Genomic DNA, 22341 nt, shown 5'->3' on the forward strand with positions numbered 1-22341 from the left:
TTAGTGTTTGATATATTTGTTTATTTATGAGCTGTTTGAAAACGGCCCTGTCATCAGAGTCTCTGAATAGACCACCACTCTGAAATACTTCATTTGTGGCCTAAAAGATTCCATCTCCTGAGCCTTCTAAGTGCTTGACACGTAGAGATATAAAATGTTAGCTTAATGAATTCTACTGCTCCCATTCTGCAAATAAGAACACTTGGGGTTAGATCACATTGTCATTTGCCTCATAAAATTTGTCTTGTAAAATACATCAAAGGCAGCACGTAGGTTCAACTTACAATCCTAAGCTTTGAGCCACTCACAAACCCTCTGTGTGGGATCTAGCCTCCTTCAGTGTTGAAGGACGAAGGTGTTGGTTTCATGGCCCAGTCAAAATGGGAGTGATGGTATTTTATTAGTACAATTTACAGGTCATAGTTTTCCTGCTAGGTGGGGCCAGATGTGTGTCAAGCTGTCATACATTCTGCCTAACGAGACATCTGCTTCTGACTCATAAGGGAAACACCTGCATATGTTACATGAAGGGGGCATCCTTTCCCAAGGCCCATTGTCAGATCCCTCAAATGAAGCAAGGGAGGTGTCAGGGATGCAGCTGGATGTCACATAACCAGCTTCTAACAAGAGTTGACTTCTTTAGTGAGTAATTACATTATCTGCACTAAATAGAAACTGTTAAAAATTGAAACACATCAGCTATAAATTATTATATTTCAATTACAAATAATTGCCATATGCCACATCTAGTAATGCAGAGGGCTGAGGGACAATGTTTCCTATCTGAACTGAGCCACACACTCAGCGCAAACCTGACTGAGGTTTACAGTGTTCTCCTCCCTCACCTGCCCAACTGCTCCATCCCGTCTCACCCTACTCCCTCACCCGCATGGCTGGGGACGGGTATTCAGACCCTTTGATGATTGATAGCACTCAGTTCTGAAATTCAGGAGATGGTACTAATGGAATAACTTTAATGAGATTCTTCATAAATCTAGTAACGATAAGCAAAGTTGATTCTTATCCCAGATATGCCTGGGAAAGGCAGAGATAAACAGTGTGGGCCTGTTTGCAGTCCCAGACGAGGTGTCAACTTCAGCACAACCTTCACTTTTTTTTTTTTTTCTTTTTCCTTTGGCCATATCATGTGGCATGTGGGATCTTAGTTCTCCAACCAGTGACCCGGGTACTGGAAGGCAGAGTCTTAACCACTGGACTGCCAGGGAAGTCCCACAACCCTGCACAATTCTTAACATCACTTTTCTCATCATCATCAAAAAGAAGTGTGGTTTAGTGGAAGGTACACCAAAGGTGGCATTAACTTGCTCTATGTAACTGACTTTAGATAAGTCCCTTACTTTTCTAGGTTGCAATTTTCCAAACTTTAAATGAGAGGTTAGATGAGGGAACCACTAACATCCTTGGCAGCTCTGGAATCCTGTGATTCTGTAATGCCAAGATACATTCACTACATATTCATTAAGCACCTGCTATGCAAGGCACATAGCATACAGCGACAAACCAGAAAAATCCAGATTCTGTTCTCAGGGAGTTAAGTCTTCTGAGGAAGAAATCCAGTGAACCAGGTGTCACTGCTGAGCTATGTCCCATAAAGACAGACTTAGAGCTTAATGAAGAGCTATCAGTTAAAACAGACAACCCTGGCACAGACACACCCAAAAGAAAGGGAGAAAACTAATAGCTATTGAACCCCTTCCATTGGGCTTTAAATGCACAATATTAGTTGATCCTCACAACCACTCTGGGAGATAAAATGGTGATCATTCCCTTTTCTTTTTTTTCAGGAAAAACAAAAAAACAAAAAACCTGAGACCTCATGTTAAATAAGCCAGGCAAGGTTAGTAAAACTGGAATTGGAATCAGATCTCATGCTTTCCACTGCTCCAGTTTGTCTCCAGGGGATTTAACTACAGTGAATTATGGCTTCTCTAAGGAACAGATTATAGTACACCACATCAATACACATAGGAGATAAAATGGTGAGGCCTAGAATCTGGGGGTATCCTCAATGCAAACATATTTGGAGGAGAGATTCACTCAACAAATATTTACTGAGCTGAATCACTGCCAGATGCATGGTTGACAAATGGGGACTTGAACATGGATATACATGTGTGCACTTCTTAAAATGCCAAAGAGTAGATTTTCAACATATCCTGACAACTTGGGGTGCAAATTCTAAAGAAAAATTACCTACAGATATATGTTACAGAGGGAGTGGAGGATCTATTAGCTATTGGAAGAATAAGGAGAAAAAAGAGACAGAGAGAACACATTTGAAAAGAAAATTGCCCTACCTATGAAATGCTCTGAATTTAACAACTAACTGACTGCAATTCATTGAGAAATCTATCAAAATTGATACTTGAAAGGGATCCTTCCTTTGAATACAATCTCTTATCTATGTGGATTCCTTAAAAATATGCTTTATCAACTGAACAGGGGAAATCTGTCACTTCTCCCAGATTGTTATAAATTATGAAAGAAGGGTCCAAATATGTGAAGTGCAATCCATCTTTAGATGGTGCAGTTTCAGTCTCCAGATGGATAGAAGTCAATTTGCTGGTTCTTTTCAGTCTATAACTGGCTATTCCAAAAATATGCTTTGTTAGAGACACTCATATTCATATACTTTTCTGACTGTAGTCCCTAATAGAACCACTTAAAAATCTGTTGTCACCTCAAATTAATATTTAGGATGATTACTGCTTAAAAAAGACCTTTCCACTTCAACAAAGAATAGTTATTTTCCAAGAATTGATGAAATGTACATGAAATGTAAAACTGGGTTCAGGATGTTGGAGGAGATCATGGGTGTGGTTATGGTTTTGTCTGCTTTCAGAGGTAAGTCCCAACTAGAATAAATAGGCACCCTTAAAGTCCTCCATATTGCACAGGTAGCCTAGGACACATAGCTTTACTGACAGAATAAATTAATAAGTGTAAATCAAATGGTCATTTAAACATTTTAGAAGAGTCTAAAAGTTGATGTATGTTTTAATTTAGACAGACATACAGACATGTGAAAGGCTTCCACATAAGATGAGGTAGTTATTAGCTGTATGGTAGAAAACAAAGGAAGAACAAATTAAGTAAGGAATGTTCTTCTGCTTATTTTTTTAACTGTGTGTGATAATGGTACATAAGATGAATAACAAGGAAATTAATATACACAGGCAGCTGAATCTATTATCATGACCACATTAGTCACTTCCTAGAGATGATATTTTAGAGACCTCACCAGGTCTAGACATGGAAATCCAATAGCCAGGCAATCTAAGTGGGACCTTTCATTTTTCTTCCTTTCTTTTGTTCTTTCTCTTCCTTTCTTTCTTTTTAATGGGCATTTGTATCCCCTACATGTATCTTAAGAAATAAAATATTGCCCATATATCTTCAATCTCAGTCCTCTCCTTTACTCTTAAATTGCCTGATTTCGTAGGTTTCAATTTATTTCTTTTTTTTTCCATTTCTTATACTTTTCTTTATATGCATGCATCCCTACACATTATATAACATAAAATTATTTTGCATGTTTTAAAATACAATATAAATATTATACTGTTTCTATTCTATGGCTTGCCTTTTTCTTTAATATTTTTTAAAGACTCATTCATGACTGGAGGTTTTCATTTCTGAGATTTGTCAAATTGCTCTTCAAAGTTTTTACATGACTTTTCCCTCTCTTCATTCCTTCTTTACAAGTTCAAATCCACTTTTTCAACTAACATATTTTCAGCATCTACTGGCTATTTGTTAATTACTCTAATATTAATAGATAATAAGGATACAAAGATGAATAAGACACTATCCCTGTTCTCAAGGAGCTCATGATGATTTCAGGGGGGTGGGGGTGGAGCATAAATTAAAACTTGCAATCGGGATTGCACTGGCAGCTCAGTGGTTAAGACTTTGTCTTCCAATGCAGGGGGTACAGGTTTGACCCCTGGTCAGGGAGCTAAGATTCCACATGCCTCATGACCAAAAAACAGAAGCAATGTTGTAACAAATTCAATAAAGACTTAAAAAAAACTTGTAATAGCATGTTCCATGTGCTCTAATGAGGTGTGTACAGAGTGCCATGTGAACACAGAGGAGGAGCAACTGAGTCTGAAACTGAGGAAAGGATTCATAGGTGACGAAGATAAAAAAGGCACCCCAAGACCCTGTAGCACAGTACATGCAAAGTCAAGGTGGTCAAGAGAATAGTATGCTGTGGGGTGGAAGAAATACGTAGTAAATTAGAGCAGAGGGAGCTGAGGTTGAACGTGAAGAGGTCGTTAGAAATTGTATTGTGAAATAGAAGCCTTGTATGTCATGCTAAGGAATCTTACTTACTCGTGTATGCAATGAATAAAGAGCCACTGGGAGGTCTGAGGCAGAAAAGTAGTATGGTGAAGTTATTAAAAATTACCTCTGGTAATAAAGAATGGACCAGAAGGCAGAAAAACTGATGATCAAGAGAAGAGAGTGAAGGTAATTATGATAATCCATGAGAGAAATGCCAAGATTCTGAGCTAAACATTGGTATTAGGAACAAGGAGGAAGACTTATTTTGCTAAATATTTCAAAGGAAGAGTGCAAACTCCATGAAATAATAGTATACAAAGGGTGACAGGAGGTGGGATTAGTCTTACCCAAGTGGAGGCAATAAGGTGCGCATTGTGTGCAGAGAATTTTAAAACAGTAATAAAACTTACTAAATCACAATCTGCTTTTTATTAGCACTGTGTGCCAGCAATTCTAAATAATGTCCATGACAAAATTCTCTTCCCTAAAAAATCTTCTGTTGTCTAAGTTCTAACCAGTCACTGTGGTAACTGTTAAGTTTTAACAATATAACAAATACGTAAGCTTCAAATTAGCAGATTCCAGTTAACTTAACCTTGATAAACATTGTATCCTACACAGAAATTAATTTGGAGAACATCCAGTCCTACTGTCCAAACAGATAGAGATATTCATTTAAAGAGTAAATTTATAACAGTTCAGAATTGTGTAGTTTCTAACTTGAGACTCTAAACTCTGTGATACTTCATTTACCTCCATTTAAACCACATATTTGAAATAAACAAAGATAGCATAGTGCTTGTAAAAAAGAAATAAAATGTGAGCACTTAAACTTTGTCATTCTATATGCAAACCATTCCCTGATTCTTGCAGAGTTCACTCTTTTGGAAACATTTCCAAAAACTACATTAATGCAAAATACATTCATGTGATTTAAAAGCATTAATTCATTACTTTTTCCTTTTATGCTCCATAATCTTTATCATTAACCGAGATATAAGAAGAAAAATAGATTAGGGAGAGAATATAATAAGGTCACCATGGGATACATTTAACTCCATGTGCTTAGAGACCTGGAAAAGGACTTGTCTAACAAGCACTTGGAAACAAAAGTGTGACATAGAAGAGTGAGATCGGGGTTATGTAGTGAATTTTGGGGAGAGGTTGACCTCACCAAACAAAAGTATGTAGGTAGAAAACAAGGATACAAAGGTTATCTTGGGGAACACCAACCAAGTAGGAGCAGCAGAGGAAGAGGAACAACCTACCTTCCTTCCCCTCAAATGCTCCCTGACCCCAAATACTGAAAAAGACAGGCAGGAGCAAAACCCAAAGAGGGAGTTTTCCTGCAGAGAGAGGAGAGAACTTCAAGGCATGGGGGTGGGGGGAGGCGGAAATCTCAAAAATATTAAGTGCTGGATAAGAACAAGTAACATTGGAAAAGCAAAGCCACAAAGACATCACCTGACAGCTTTGTCAGGGCAGTTTCAGCAGCACAATGGAGACAGAGGCTGAGATCGGCATAGAAGGAAGCAGAGTCAGTGTGACTGAGTTCTCACTCACCAAGCTTGGCTGGGCAAGAATGGAGGAAAATGAAGAAGGGGCAGAGCTGAGGGAAGGTGTTCTTACAATTTGAACCTGAGGGAAAAAGTCAGGGCTCATCCAATACAGGACCTGGCACCTAACTGTACTCTGCTTCTCCTCATCCCTACGGGTGCAAAGAGACGGGTGGCACGTTAGGGAGGGAGGCTAGGTGTTGGAACAGAGCCTGCTGGCCACAGATGTGCGAGCCCCAGAGCATGGATAGAGGGTGAGTCTTTCCTAAGAGGAACACGACGTCCCCTGAGGTGGGCAGAGGACATTAGGATGAATCACGATAAAGATGAGTTTTGAGAAAGAGAAGAGAGGTAGTATGAGATTTTGCACCCAATGACCTCCATCTTCTCATTAAAAGAGGAATGGTTATCTCCTGAGATTAAAAGGATAGAGTAGAGATTTGGCATGCATTTCTCCTTTCCTACTAATTCACCACAGTATTTCTTCTGTGATGCATAAACCCATGAGGAAGAGCATAAAGAATGACAGGTACTGCCAGTCACATTCTGCTTTGCATCCTGAGTGGTCCGGTGTGAAGGCAGCAATGAACTATACTGGGTACCTCAAGACAGAAACAGGTACATCTACTAGCAATGGAAATTGATGAAATACCTCAAACAGAGGCCTCATCCAAGGAAGCACTGCTGCCTTCCCAGGGCACACTGAACAGGAGCCATTGTCAGTCTATAGACAATTAAACTTCTCAATTTCTTGTAAAAAGTAATGGTAATTTAGGCAGACATTTGCAATCCTATGGGTAATGATCAAATTGGAATATCTATGGGGTCGCACAGAGTCGAACACGACTGAAGTGACTTAGCAGCAGCAGCATAAAGAGCACTTAGCTCAGTGCCTGGAGTCTGTCAATAAACGTTAGCTGTTATATTATTCACAAAAAGCAGTTGAAGAGGACAGAGATGTCTTCATCTTACAACACTGATTCCCACTAAGCCGTTAAGGAGTCATATCAAAATCCCCTAAACCTTGTAACTCTGAAGTTATTTCTCTCTCCTTGCTCTTAAGGCTAGCCCTAGTGGTTTGCATCTCTTCCTTTCTTGGAAATGTGTCCATGGCATTTGCCCCAGTAAATTAAATAAAACTGAGTCAGTTTTCAGATATTAAAAAAAAAAAAAATTTGGCAGAGGCTATGTTGTGTAACCATAATTTGGAAGGCAAGGAGTGAAATGCATAAGCCAGCAACATGAGGCAATGTGAGGAGGACCTGGAGCAGAAAGGCAGATGCTAGCAGATTTCTTTTCTTTCTTTCTTTTTTTTTTAGAAAAAATCGAAGGGAAAAAAGGCATTGCTAAAGCCCCATTATGTTTTATAAGTGGTAATCACTACTATAAATGAGCAACTTAAAAAGTGTTTTAAGTAACTTTTCAAGGAGGAAATTAAAGAAATTTTCATCAGCATTAATGAACATAATCATGCTCCAATCCAACTCTTCAAAAGAAAAATTTTTATGGCTCTGGGGCTCTAAACTTTTCTTGTTTGATCCTCTTGGTTTTACAACTAGAGAGAGCTATTTATTAGCATGCACGGTAAGTATTTCATCACAGCCTGAGTCTGGTGTTATCTACAAGTCCAAATAAGCATTTGATCAAGTACGGGGTTTGAGAACAGTTATTTGAGATCTTTGAGTGGAGTACTGGTTTCCACGCCCAAGAGAATACCAAGAAGATCTACAAAGTGTGCTGAGGAATAGCCACAGAAATACAAAGTAAATGCCACGATAAATCTCTCTCCGCTCTACAAAATTAAACGAGCTGACTTAACTGTGGACAAGATAGCGGTGTTGTGTTCCTCAGAATTCCTCAAGACCTAAATCAGTGTCTCTAGTTCATTTGATTATTAAATTGAGGTCTGGAGAGCTTTATAAGCTTGCCAAGGAATGGCAGATAGAGCTCCTAAGCAATAAGCACAAAGGTAGTTCTAAGAGCCAACTAGGAGAAACCAGCACCATGGTTTGTGTTCAGCTGATACCCTAGCTTTATGATGCCAATCCTAAGAAGAAATATCTTTGAATTGGATAAACCCCTGAGGAATGTTGAAACCACTTTCCTAATCAAGCTATGGTGAAATCACTGTCAAAATTTAAAAATTAACTTAGCTTATTGAAATGTAGGGAATTTCAATTACGCAAACGAGAGCTTAAAGAGACCCAAGGGAGGATACATGGGTAATTCTCTCCATATTCAAGTAGAGTCAATCAAAAAGGCAATTTCTTGCTAACTGTAACCCATTGCATAATGCATTTAACTTATTTTGGCACTTCCATTACAGTTTTGTATGTGAATAATCAGAACATGTTAAGTCCTATCAAAAAAAAAAAAGGCAAAGTTATCAATAGCTTAATTAAGGACTGCTTTCCATGACAGATATTTTATCTTTTGTTTTTATAGATATAGAAAAGAATAGCCTGTGAGATGCCTGCATGCATGCATGCTAAGTCGCTTCAGTCTTCAGTCGTGTCTGACTCTTTGTGATCCTATGGACAATATGCAGCCTGCCAGACTCCTCTATCCATGGAGATTCTCCAGGCAAGAATACTGGAGTGGGTTGCCATGCCCTCCTCCAGGGGATCTTCCCAACCCAGGGATCAAACCCATATCTCTTATGTCTCCTGCACTGGCAAGTGGGTTCTTTACCACTAGTGCCACCTTGGGAAACTCGTGAGATGCCTACCCATGTAATAAATTATTATGTTCTTAGAAGTCACTCTTCCCCAGCAAAGGCTAAATTGATTGATTTTTATTTTTTAATATTTATTTTTATCTATGTATCTGGTTGTACTGGGTCTCAGTGGCAGCACGTGGGATCTTTGATCTTCCTTGCACATGGGGGATCTTTTAATTGCAGCATATGAGATATTTAGTTAAGGCACGCAGGACCTCTTTTAGTTGCAGCACGTGAGATCTAGTTCCCTGACCAGGGATCGAACCCAGGCCCCTTGCACTGACAGCCCAGAGCCTTAGCCACTGGACCACCAAGAAGTCCCTAAATTGACATTTTTAAATAGATTAAACTACTGGTTGCTATTAGGTCCCTAGATACTATCTGATTTTAATTCTGCTCAAGTTTTAAACAGATGGACGTCAGCATTGTGTAAGATCCAGAGACCCTTGAGTAAAGGCACAAAGCTTTAGATCCTAAATTAGCATAACATTCTATCTTAAGGTGACTAAATTTTAAGGTGACTCACACATTAAAAATGAAAAAAAATGGAACTCACTAAAACTAAAGCTAAAATCATTGTTATCTGGAAACAAGAGAAAAGTTCCCATACATTATGCCCATACAAAAATCGAATCAGGAAGGTAACTGAATGTGGGCTGTTAAATTTTAAGAATACTAATTTAGAAGATAGCAGTGACTCTGTATGCAAGTGAATGAATTTAGAGAAAAAATTTTTTAAAGCTTTCCACATCAAGTCTTAGTAAGTTAAAGCAAAAATTAATGAATCAGAATTTTAGGAGTCCAATTCAGAAAGCAAGATGAGTTGAAACATTTGTAAAATGTTTGTAGATACTTGGTTGAAGGCACAATACAAATATTCCAATAATAGGTCGAATCCTATTAAAATAGGCACAGGGCTGTGGAGTATACTCTCAGTAATGGAATTTTATTATCATTAATTCAATGTTTGTTGGAACTGGAGATGAGAGTCTGTTTCTCTCTGGGACATCAAGAACCTACTCAGAGATCTCAAGATATGTCTCACTCTCTCAGATGACAACTTCAGGCTCCTCCTAAGTCTGGTCAATTTTGCCATTATTAGTTTTTTAATGGGTGATTGGAGACCTGATTCCTAAAGAATGCTATTAGACCATTTAAGCTTTTTAGTCAACTGGGCTTTTCAACAGTAATTTTGAAGGTCCTCAGTTCAGTTCAGTTCAGTCCCTCAGTCATGTCTGACTCTGTGACCCTATGAACCTCAGCACACCAGGCTTCCCTGTCCATCACCAACCCCTGGAGCTTGCTTAAACTCTTGTCCATCAAGTCAGTGATGCTATCTGATGGTCCTAGAGATTCAGTATCTATATGAAAGAAGTGGATTGTAGCCAATTCCAATTAATTGGCTCCTCTGTGATAATATTTGGAAAACACAGTGAGATTTTTGTGAGTTTTTAACTTGAAACAGTATTACTTTGCTTGGTACTCACTTTATTTGATAACTCCAAGAGATTTTTAGGGATTTGTCACAACCAAAGGATGCAGACTGAACTGTACTTTAAAAGACTACAATTTAAGAACTTTTAAGAAAATTCAAAACATATGATGACAGTATTGTTGGTTTAAGTCTAGTGTTTTCAAGGGGATTTTTTTCAATGAGGACAAAAATGATCAGCTGTATAAATGTTATCCTCTTTGTTAAGAAATAATCTTAATTATAACTATATATAGTGAAATAATTAACATTGTGATTATGTGATGAACCTCTGGAAATAATGCCTTCTGCAGGGATATCAACATATATATACTGTCATTTTGAGTTCTTTTAAAAATATAAGTGGCACATGGATATACCACACTAATTTCCTCCTAAGGGTCATCTAGTTCTAATTTCTATAAATATAAAATTAGTCAAGTACACATACATTGATTTTTACTCCAAGTCAGACATCACACTAATCATAAAAAAGTAAGCAAATGGCAATTTTAACTCTTATTCTTCAAAGGCAGAAGTAAACGTTATTGATCAATCCAATCTCAGTGTCAGAGCAGGAGGCAAACTGTGTATTAAGAGTGGCTTAACAGTGGAGAGCTGTAAAAGGTCTACAAGTGATTTAGTGGAAAGTAATTGGTCAAAACAACAATGTGGCTGAAGTAACTTGTTTAGAAAGTAAATATTCTCATTCAGTGGCTTTTATATATTAATAATTGGCTATATTTTTAAGCATGTGCCTATTTTTTTTTTAATTTTCTGGGCCTTAAATGAGAGAGTTTACATTTTTTTCATTTTAGCCTGCTTTGGATTTGCTGTTTATAATAGTAAAACATTGGAAATAACCTGAATGCCCAACAAAAAGGGTTTGATTAGCATATATTAATGGTACACCAGATGGTTAACAGCTCAAATTGATAGTCAAACAATGGATCTAATTTCTGGGTCCACCATTTCTTATCTTTGTTATTTGATCTGGGTAACAATTACTGTAAGCCACACAGACCTGATCAGCAAAATGCAGGTAACAGAAGCTACCTCACAGGGCTATGGTGGGGTAAAAACAAAAGACCTATGCAACATGACCAAAGCAGTGACTTAAGCATGGCAGACATTTATGCTCAAGTAATTTAAAATGTGAATTAAATACATTTAAAAATTTTACTTATTTACGAGGGGCATCATGGTATAGTAGAGAAACAAGATTCGGGTCAGTCTGAACCTCTTACAAATCTATGTGATACTGGATACGTTGCTAATCTTCTCTCACTCTCAGTTTGTTCATTGCTAAAATCCAAGTGCTGTGCTCTGCTGTGCTGTGCTTAGTCATTCAGTTGTGTCAGACTCTTTGCAACCCCATGGATTGTAGCCCACCGTACTCTTGCCTGGAAAATCTCATGGACGGAGAAGCCTGGTGGGCTGCAGTCCATGGGGTCGCGAAGAGTCGGACATGACTGAGAGACTGCACTTTCACTTTTCACTTTCATGCATTGGAGAAAAAAATGGCAACCCACTCCAGTGTTCTTGCCTGGAGAATCCCAGGACGGGGGAGCCTGGTGGGCTGCCGTCTATGGGGTCGCACAGAGTCGGACACGACTGAAGCAACTTAGCAGCAGCAGCAGCAGCAGGCTCCTTTGTCCACAGGGAGTGGGTTGCCATGCCTTTCTGCAGGGGATCTTCCCAACCCAGGAACTAAACCAGGGTCTCCTGCATTGCAGGCGGATTCTCCACTAGCTGAGCTACCTGGAAAGCCCAAAATGCAGATATTTACATCTAATTCACAGAGTTGCTGTGAAAAGTAAATACTATAACATGGATAAAGTACTTATCACAATACTTGGTACATAGACTTTCAGTAAATAGTAATTATATTATGATTATCATCATTATTGCAATTATCATCCTTGTTATTATCATCAATTTTTTAAAGGTTGTGGCACCATGCCAGAAGGTACATATCCCCCAAGTGCTCTCTAAATCACCCATCCACATGTTATACAGTTGTCTGCTGTAGGTCAATCTTAGAAAGGTAAGAGGATTCAGGGTGGCATTGAAAAATTGATTGTAAGACTTCTCTTGCTTACACACACATGTATATACACAAACACATCTTTGTTTAGTAAATTCTGGAGAATACTTTCAAGGAAAGCAGACAGGAATATTTTCTTTGTGAGAAGACTATTTGGCTTTCAGTTCAGTTCAGTTCAGTCGCTCAGTCGTGTCCGACTCTTTGCAACCCCATGAACCGCAGCATGCCAGGCCTCCCTGTCCATCACCAACTCCCAGAGTCCATCCAAACCCATGTCCATTGAGTCGTTGATGCCATCCAACCATCTCATCCTCTGTCGTCCCCTTCTCCTCCTACCCTCAATCTTTCCCAGCATCAGGGTCTTTTCAAATGAGTCAGCTCTTCGCATCAGGTGGCCAAAGTTTTGGAGTTTCAGCTTCAACATCAGTCCTACCAATGAGCACCCAGGACTGATCTCCTTTAGGATGGAGTGGTTGGATCTCCTTGCAGTCCAAGAGACTCTCAAGAGTCTTCACAGGCCTCTAAACATCACAGGTCTTGGATTACTTAAAAGATTGTTAAGCAGGAACAAAACTAAAAAAATAGCCCCATTTTCATTCTTAAAAATATCACAAAGGTCAATTTTATCAGTTTCTATAGAATTTCAAGAAGAGATTTAGTAAATATTAACAGAACTTTCTGGGGGGGAAATGATGAAATATTTTTACATGAAAGAATCAGCCTTAAACACTCTTCCTAAGGATACTCAAGCTTCTCTCGAACCACTTAACAATCTACCATTTCAAGAAATCCTCCAAAGTTCTACAATACAATGTCTAAGGTATCAAGTGTATGGGGTCTAGTAATGGCATCAGAAGCTCCCCATATCCAGGATTTTTATTATCTGATAGTGGTACCTTCGTGTGAATTTTAAAATGGTGCCTCCCTTCTGGATAGAAGAGTTAGAAAATACCATCCTTCCAGGTGTACAAAACCCAGCAACAAAGGAGCTGGCCAGGCTTCCAACTTTTGGTGTCCTCCCAGCAGGGGGCCAAATGACTGTTCCACACAGCCTTGTCCCTGCCTCCCTTGTCTTCCATCTCTCACAGTATGAGACCTGAGCCAAGACATCTTTCACATAAGGTCAGAGCCTTTGCCTAGTGGGTGGGTAAGTGGAAAATGACAGAGTGAAGTCACCTCCTAAACTTAGCATAAAGTAAAGATTTCATCTAGTACACAGTCTAGGTAGTGGGTGCCTGGACTGTGATGAGAAAGACTGCAGACCCAATGCAGCCCCAGTAGAGAGCAATGAGTGGGTTAGCAGGATTAACCACTGGTTTCCAACAGCATGTATGCCTCAGACGTCCTATCCTAGTCCAAACCATTCAAATCACAAGCGTTCATTGAGCAATGACCGTGTACAAATCACTGTGAGTGCCTCTTTGAAATAATCTTTTCAAACCTGGTCTCACAAAGAAATTTCATGGGGTCTTTTAAAAATACATATCCCTCAAATTTTTTCAGTAAACCTAAAATTATTCTAAAATACAAAATCTTCCCCTATTTTGTTGCTTTTTGGGTTTTTTCTTATGTTGTGATAATTTTAGTTTTTTAAAAAATGAGTTTCTTAATTTAGCTAGGGCCTCAGGGATATAAGAGATTAGTCACTGTCATATTTAAAATGATGCATTCATTCAGGGCAAATCTTAATTTTCTTTGTCTACTTCAGAAGAAAGAGCTGCAAGAATGCCTAAAAGACTTGAGCTACTATCAATTTAAAACACCCTTACAGAAATTTGATTCCTTGGGCCAGAGGAAGGTCTTTACTATAGTTGATGGTACAAGTGGAGCTTTTCATGTACTGCTTCCAGGCATCATGTGCTGCTTTTCATGTACTGCTTCCAGACTCTCTGCCACCACCAGGGTGTTTTTCTGTTTCAAATATACCTCCGGTCTCTGCCCCACTCCTTGGAAGGCATAGAAACAGAGGCCAGAATGGTGGTTACAGGGGCTGGGATGAGAGACAGGCAAACTTGAGAGAGGCTGGTCAGAGTATAACTTCCAGTTAAAAAGCTAGCAAATTCTGGTTATCTAATGTACAGTTAGTAATACTGTATTATACATTTGAGAGTTGCTAAGACAGCAAATCTTACATGTTTTCACCACAAAAAAGAAATGGTAATTATGTGACAAGATGGAGCTGTTAGCTAATGCTATGGTGGTAATCATTTTGCAATCCATACTATCAAATCAGCATGTTGTATATCTTAAACTTATACAATGTTAGATGTCAGTTATATCTCAGTAAGGCTGGGGGAAAGAGTTAAACAATTTTTAAAATACAATATTTATTTTATTAAAAAATGTAGATTCTTTTGCTTCACCATCAGACCTACTGAATCAGAAACTCCCCAAATCAAATGTCCTTAACTTGGGCAGTTAGAAAACTCAGAAACCACTGGTTTGGAGGCTCCTGAGATAACTAATACTAAGCCCTTCACTACTGTTATCCATTCCTCTTATAATTAAAAATTTCCACCATATGTGAAATTAGGTGGTCTGACTTAAAAGCTTCTGGTTATCTAATAACCTTTTCCTCTCTTTTGTTCCCTAGTGGAAACTGAAAAAAGGCTTACCATCAACTATAAAGTCTCCATTATAAACTGGTCCCCTCTCAGCCTTTTCGCTTAGAAAGACAGAATTTCTTTACCTTTTCTTTATTAAAAAAAAATGTCATTGTGCTCTATTAAACTTCTTTCAAACGGAATATATTAAATTTTAGTTTTAGGACTACAGTGTTTTTATACTGTGAATGGTATCTAGTGAGTCTCTAGAGAGAAACAAGCAAGAGGAAATGGCTTTGTGTAACAGTCAGGGACCTCAGCCAGATACAATGAAAAGTTTCCTGGTCAAAGGACAGCACAAACTACGCTGAGTCAATGAGGGGTGTGATGGGAACCCTCTTACTTTGTAAGTTTGTGGAAACAACCCAGATTCTTATCTGTCTGGAATTCTTTAGATGTAAATCTGTCTGATAGGCAAGGGCTGAACTTCCAGACCTGTGACGGCATGGCATTTCTGCCTTGCAGCGCTGAAACATTCCAAAGAAATGCAAAATACATATCTGTAAAAGCCAGGAACCATGGCATACAGGAGGAACAATTTCACAGTTTCTCAACCTGACTCCTAGTGACATTTGGGTAGGGCCATTCAGCAAATGCAAGGTAGTCTACCATCACAACCCACAGCATCTCCGGGCTTAATTATCTCACCACTAGAAGGAAGGAAAACAATGTATATCTCACAGTAACGCGGATAAACAAAATACAGGGACGGCACCTACACACAACCCACGACATGTGTAAGGATTCATTAACTTCCTAACCCCTCCGTTCAAAACTTGAGGATCTGAGAAGAGGATTTTTTTAAGGGTACAACTGTACGAGGCACATCTTGTAAGTCGTTCTGCCACAGCCAATAATTTCTGAACCCGTTAAGTCTTTATTCACAGGGACCACGATGTAGTTCTTCACCCTGATGTGGTTTTTTGTCTTGTTTTGGAGTGAAAGAAAACATTAGAAAATTTCTCCTTCATTGTTACCTAAAATCTTCTCATTCTTCCAAACAACGTTGGACGGTGTTAAAGGTGTTTCTGTTGTCCTCAGAAAGTGACAGGAGGTCGCGCAGTGCAGACGAGGTCACGGTGTGCGCAGGCAGCTGCACATCGCAAGAATTGGGTGCCATTTGTTCTCGCGGTGTCCAGACTGCGTCAGGAGCCCTCCCCCTCCGCCCCCCAAAATCGGAAAGACTGGGAAAAGAGGAAAGAAAGATATATGGCAAAGACAATTGAATGGTAGCATAAATAGTTCATTTCAGTATGTGTGCTGTAAAGAAATATGTAGATCGTTTACTATCATCTCTTACTTCTCCCAGAAAATGTTGCCCAAAATCGACCTTTTCAATCACGAAGATGCTTTTGTTATGTCTGTTTCAGAAATGTGACGCTGGATTCTTCTTTGCCTACTCGGAAGAATGTCTGCCCTGTGACTGTAATGGTAATTCCAATGAGTGCTTGGACGGCTCAGGACTCTGTGTGGTAGGTCGGGGGCATGTGTCACTTTTCATATATTTCACTGAGCCTTTGCATCTCTGGTGGAGATGAAATATTCTTTCTGGACATTTGAGCTACGGAGGAGCAAACTGCTCATCATGCTTTCTGTTTACCCTTCAGCTTTTCCTGTAAAACACCTCATATAAACTGCTTATGATTGTAAGTGGCCACCAAGGTGTATCTGTGAATGTGCCCCTGTCCCTGGTGGTAACTGCCCCACCATTTTCGGCAGCTGATTTCCAGCTATCAGCCACTGGGGATGGACCTGGAAAATAATACACAGAGGAGGAAACCATCCATCCAAATTCCTCTGTAATAGTATAGTTTGCCATATGTTTGGCTTCACTCCACGTAAACCAGGAGAATAAAACAGTTGTTTCATAGCCTATTTTATAACTTAAGATAGTCAGGTCTATAGATCAAAATTTTGTAAAAAAAAAAAAAAAAAAATATTTGAACCAAATAGCTAATAAAAATGAAAACTTTGGCATTGTGGTCTTTGTAACTCTGTAATCAAGCCCTCCCCAGAGACTTTTTCCCCCTTAACTGAAATGAATTTTCTAGTAGACAGTGAAACATGATAGAGATTTATGAAGGAGACTGAGAAACCTTTTAGCAAAAGTGCTTGCTACATATTTCCCATTTTCACTGAATGGATTGAAAACCTAGTGAAAATGGGGATTGAAATATTTACCAGAAGTGACTTCAGTAGAAGTCGTAGGAGGCATTTTTAAAGACTTATACTCTAAGATCATGTTTTCCTTCATGAGCTATACTACATAGCAGAAGTGGATTCTTCTAGTTCCCAGGAGGTAAAAGAAGCTTTTCAAAATGCAAGAATATTTTTGCATAAACTGAAAACTGCAAGAATACTTAAATGCACCTATCTACCTCAAAATTAGCATAATTGATGGCATTAGGCAGATGGTTTTGATTATAAGTGGTCTTCAAGGTGTGTACATGAAGGTGGTGTTTTACTCGGGCATTCCATTAAGATGCAAATTAGAACATTTCCATTTATTTTAAAACTAACAATTCACATTTTTCTAGGGACAGAAGTAAGTGGCAAATACTAAAGGTTGCTAGTGCATTGTAGTGTTTGTTTAGTCCTGGTGTTTCTATTTTCCCCTTCCCCCATCTTCTTAAATAACCATTACATCCAGGATGTCCTCTGTAGCAGTGTAGGCACACGCAGCTGCCAAATCGACCCCTTTCTAATGCTTCCATCTCCGGTTTCCTGTTATTTTAATCCCAGTGACATTTGAAAAGAGAATCCCATGAATGCACTTGAACTAATAATGTACATCTCTGATAATTTGACCAATTAAGGGCTCTTCCTTATCTGGTTTATGTAAGTATAAGACAATAGGGACTGGCCAGCCCATCAGCTGCTTTTAGGCAGTCAGTAAGATGGAAGACTGAAATAAAGGGGGAAAAAAATCTCCTGTTATGCCTATGGAGAGCTATGATAAAACTACTCTTCCTTACAATGACCTTGTCAAGAAAGGAGCTATCATGGTTTTATCTTCGACCTGGACTTGAACATCCAAAGGGGGCGGTCATCATGTGATTCCTTCATTGTTCCTGGGGCATACAAGGTTCTGATAAAAGTTTGGGGATGAACTTGAGTATAAACGTTTATAAACACACTCAGGTCAGTTGCCAATCTTCCTGAAATTACTTTGTTCCAAGATGGAACATAAAAAAAAAAAAAAAGCCATCTTACTTATCCTAAAAGTGGTCCCTTCACCTCACTGTACCTAGAGGGAAGTGTCTTTTCCCCGATTAAAGTAATATATGCTCAAAGGAAAAAAAAAAACAACACAGATATATACTATACATGGAATTCAGAGTGAAAAATCACCCACAATCTTATCTCCAAGAGCTAAACATGTGTCTGTATTCCTGTAAATTTAATTTAGGTAAGTAAGACTAGATGATGGGCTTCCCAGGTGACTGAGATTGTAAAGAATCTACCCGCAATGCAGGAGACCGGGTTCAATCCCTGGGTCAGGAAGATCCCCTGGAGAAGGAAGTGGCGACCCACTCTAGTATTCTTGCCTGGAGAATTTCATGAACAGGAGCCTGGCGGGCTGCAGACCATGGGGTTGCAAAGAGTCGGACACGACTGAGTGACTAACACTAAATGTAAGTGAGGAAGCGGAAGAGGCTTGCCAATATAAAAAGAATATGTTGTTACCTAGTTGGCAAATACATTGTCTGTGGTGGCACATTGGAATCAAACTCATATTTTTCTGTTTCCTTTGTCATCCTTGTTCCAGTTTGCTGGTCAAGCAGGGCCAGCTTCTCAGCTCCTGCCCTGTTGGAGCTGTAACCCCAGCTCATTCTCAGCTCCTCCTAACACCTGGCAGCTCACTCTGGACACCAGAGTTTCAGTCAGTTCTTACAGTTTGCCTGACCTAACTCATTTCTCCCACCTTCCATAAGCAACCAAAAACAAACGGCTTCTTTTGTTTCGTTTTATTTTGAAGGCTTATAATGCCTCTGTCTTGTCTTCCCCTATTTGTTTTTAATTCTCCCTCCATTCCCATGTTCAGTTTCAATTTAATCTTGTATTTTACAAACTGATTTTAAGAGACTAAGCCATTTGACAATAAAATACAGAGAGTAGACAAAGTTATGCTACCGTTTTAGACACACCAAAAAACTTAAGAGATTTCTTTACAAGAGGATTGGCAATTCTTCAAATGCAGAAAGGTGGCCAAATGAAAAGTGGCTTAACTAACGAAATCCAATATGTATTGATGGTCTTTTCAAAGGGCGGCCTTGCATCTTATCAGAATTTTGGTGCATTGGGGTTTCAGCAGAATCAGCTAGGCAGAGCCCCAGAGGCCAGGCAGCTCCAGTGGGCATGGCAGATTCTCTAGGAAAGCACCTGAAAGAGGCATGAGAAAGGAATTAAGGTGTAGAAATAGAGCAGACAGATGGCTAGTGATGGGAATGCCTGGTCACTAATAACCCATACTTTATTCCAGTTCTAGAGGCTAGGTACAGAGAACCAAGAAGAGGTCATGACTAAGGCCAGTTACCACCTAAAGAACCGGTGCTTCATCATTAGCAGAAAGCATGGAGCCCGCTGACCAGAACTAGGGTGGAGAAAATCTGACTTGAAATTCACCACTTGCACGGGGTTCCTTAGATTCTTTTGACTAGAATTGATTTGTTGATTTCATTTATCCACTTAACAAAAAAGCATTTTTTGAGTACCACTTATCTGCCTGATACTATTCTAGGATCTGGGTTAAGTGGCCTCCACTGTGTGGACTGAAGGGCTGTAGGGCAGAACACTAGTTGAAAATGCCTGTGGATGTGACCAATGTAATGAAATTCAAAGTAAGAGGACCATGGGAGCTTCAGAAATATATGCAGAAACCCCCACTTGCTCAGTAACAATTAAAAAAAAAAAGATAAAGAAATTTCGAGGTCTGTGCCAGAATTTCAGGGGGAAAAAAAAAGCTAAATCTGAATGAAAATAGATTTGAAACCACTCAACCACAAAAACATAATTGAAACCTAGAGAGAAAACCATCAAGCTGTTAAGTGTTCACATCTGGCTGGTAGAAATGTGAATGGATTTTTATTTTATTCTTTTCGCTTTATAGTATACCTGCCCAAGTGTTCTACAACTGTCTGTAATAATTTTATAATTAAAAAGATTGATGTTCAGATGAACTTCTACCTCACCCTAAGCACAATGGAGAAAGGGAAGTAATTCAACATATTTAAGGCGAATGAATTTTTTATTACTCCCAAAGCCTAATTAAAACCTAATTCAGGAAAGCAAAGATTTTACATCTCTAATTTCTGTAGCATCTTTCTTGTGACTTTCAAACTCTCCTTTACGTGTGTAAAGCCAAAATCAACCAATCTAAGTCCATTTAAGACTATACATTTGTGATCGGTAAACCAACACCTTCATTAGGTATCAAAGAGAAAGACGAAACTGAGTAATAGGGAACTTTTTTTTTAACCCCACTCCAGTACTCTTGCCTGGAAAGTCCCATGGACAGAGGAGCCTGGTGGGCTGCAGTCCATGGGGTCGCGAAGAGTCAGACATGACTGAGGGACTTCACTTTCCCTTTTCACTTTCATGCATTGGAGAAGGAAATGGCAACCCACTCCACTGTTCTTGCCTGGAGAATCTCAGGGACAGGGGAGCCTGGTGGGCTGCTGTCTATAGGGTCACACAGCGTCGGACACGACTGAAGTGACTTAGACTTAGCATAAAATCAGTATCTAAATCGAGAGCATAATTCTTACATTAAAATCTTGACAATTTTCCAATCTGTTGCAAGCTTGGAAAAGCCCAAATTTTGCAAATAGTGATTTATTTCCTTGCTAGCTAAAGTTTTGAAATAAAGTCATAAAATTACATGTGCAAAGGATTCTAAGGATGGCTAGCTCAGTGGAGTCCCCTGGTGCTTTGTGCCTCTAGCATAATAATATGATGAGAACCAAGACAGGTAATAAGTTCTCTATATGTTGTTTTTCCTTCTCCCAACCCTGAACGTGCCTCTCCTTACGTATTCCCCACCTCAGTTAATGACAGCACCATTCTGCCAGTCCTCCATACTTAGATGTCCTTCGTGCTTCATCAACTTCCTTTTTCTCTTCACCAACATTTAGCTGAACACCAAATCCTACTAGTTCAACCTAGGAGAGAGCCTCCTCTGTTCTGTGCCATCCTACTGTCTTAATTCATGCCCGCCCGATGTTAATTCATCCCTCCCTGACTACTAGTAACACCTTCCCAGCTACTCATGATGCCCTACTCCAGACTCTCCTTCCCTAATCTGTCTTCCTCACTAGCAATGGAGATATTTTTTAAAAACAACTTAATCAAGGCATCCCCTTTTCTAAAATCCTTCAAGGATTTCTATTCCAGCCTCAGTGAGCTTCTCTCTGCCATCTCCCTGGACATATTTTGAGAACCACAAGTCTAGACAGACTACAGTGACTCATGAAGCATCTGACCAGCCACTAACCTGATCCTTTTAGGCTTTCTTCTCACCTTATATTGGTGCTGTGGCCCAGGTGTCTAGAGACTCCATTTCTCACATGAAGGAGACACAGCTGGTGCCCAGATGTCATTCCTGACACCTAATCTGTGATTGATTTCCAGACATAGCTTTCTTAACCATTGGCCAAAGATTCAGAATGCTTTTTTCATTTTTAAGTGAGGTCAGTTTTATTAAAAAATTAAATTTTTAAAAATTTTCCCAACAACAATATACTATTTATTATTGTCATTTTTTAATGATGCTAAAGCTCAAACTCCAGTACTTTGGCCACCTCATGCGAAGAGTTGACTCATTGGAAAAGACTCTGATGCTGGGAGGGATTGGGGGCAGGAGGAGAAGGGGACGACAGAGGATGAGATGGCTGGATGGCATCACTGACTCAATGGACGTGAGTCTGAGTGAACTCCAGGAGTTGGCCTCTAGGGAGGCCTGGCGTGCTGCAATTCATGGGGTCGCAAAGAGTGGGACACGACTGAGCGACTGAACTGAACTGATTGTCATTTTTTTCCTTTCTGGTTTTTCTTTTTTTTTTTCTTTCTGGTTTTTAAATGGCAGAACAATTAAGGTAAAGGATATTTGCAGTCTCAGAGTAAAAGATTTAAGAAACATTGTATACTGTCTCGGCTAGATCTTTGTTTTACAGACAGAGAATAGAGACCTAGAAAAGTCAACTGAGTTGTTCAAGTTCAGTCATCTAGAAACCAGAAGAGCTAGGGAATTCTCCCTGCTGCCGGCCCTGTCCCTGCCAATCTCACAGAGTGTACTTCATTTACCTTTTAGGAAATTTCATAGCAAGCTCTTTAAAAGAAGGCTGATGACTAAAGTCAGTGTTTGCACTCTGAGCACTTAGAGGTCATAGTGATTTAGAAGCTTTGCCCTTGAAGGTAATTGCTCCCTGTGGCTGCCATGGCAGAAATAGGGCCCTGACAAGGAAGCCAAAGCACCCATGGAGTCACAAAGAATGGTCTGACATCTTACAACAGGCCTGTTTTCTTCTGCACAGATGGGTTTCATCTGTCCAACAAGGACTCGGACTAGTTTGACCCCACTCTAGAGTAGCCCTGCCAGATTGCTTATGGCTTGTGCTGCATGCTAGGTCACTTCA

At 39.5% G+C, this 22341-nt stretch overlaps 1 protein-coding gene across 3 annotated transcripts in view; it reads left to right on the forward strand.

Annotated features, from left to right (window-relative positions):
* LAMA4 (laminin subunit alpha 4) overlaps positions 1–22341 on the forward strand; it is a 142281-nt gene that overhangs the window by 21693 nt on the left and 98247 nt on the right. For all 3 annotated transcript variants that reach the window (XM_055535140.1, XM_055535139.1, XM_055535141.1), the window contains one exon: positions 16078–16179. In XM_055535140.1, coding sequence (XP_055391115.1) covers positions 16078–16179 — 102 coding nt within the window. The remainder of the gene's footprint in view (positions 1–16077; positions 16180–22341) is intronic.

The sequence above is a fragment of the Bubalus kerabau genome, chromosome 9, assembly GCF_029407905.1.
Source record: "Bubalus kerabau isolate K-KA32 ecotype Philippines breed swamp buffalo chromosome 9, PCC_UOA_SB_1v2, whole genome shotgun sequence".
In the NCBI taxonomy this organism is placed as follows: domain Eukaryota; kingdom Metazoa; phylum Chordata; class Mammalia; order Artiodactyla; family Bovidae; genus Bubalus; species Bubalus kerabau.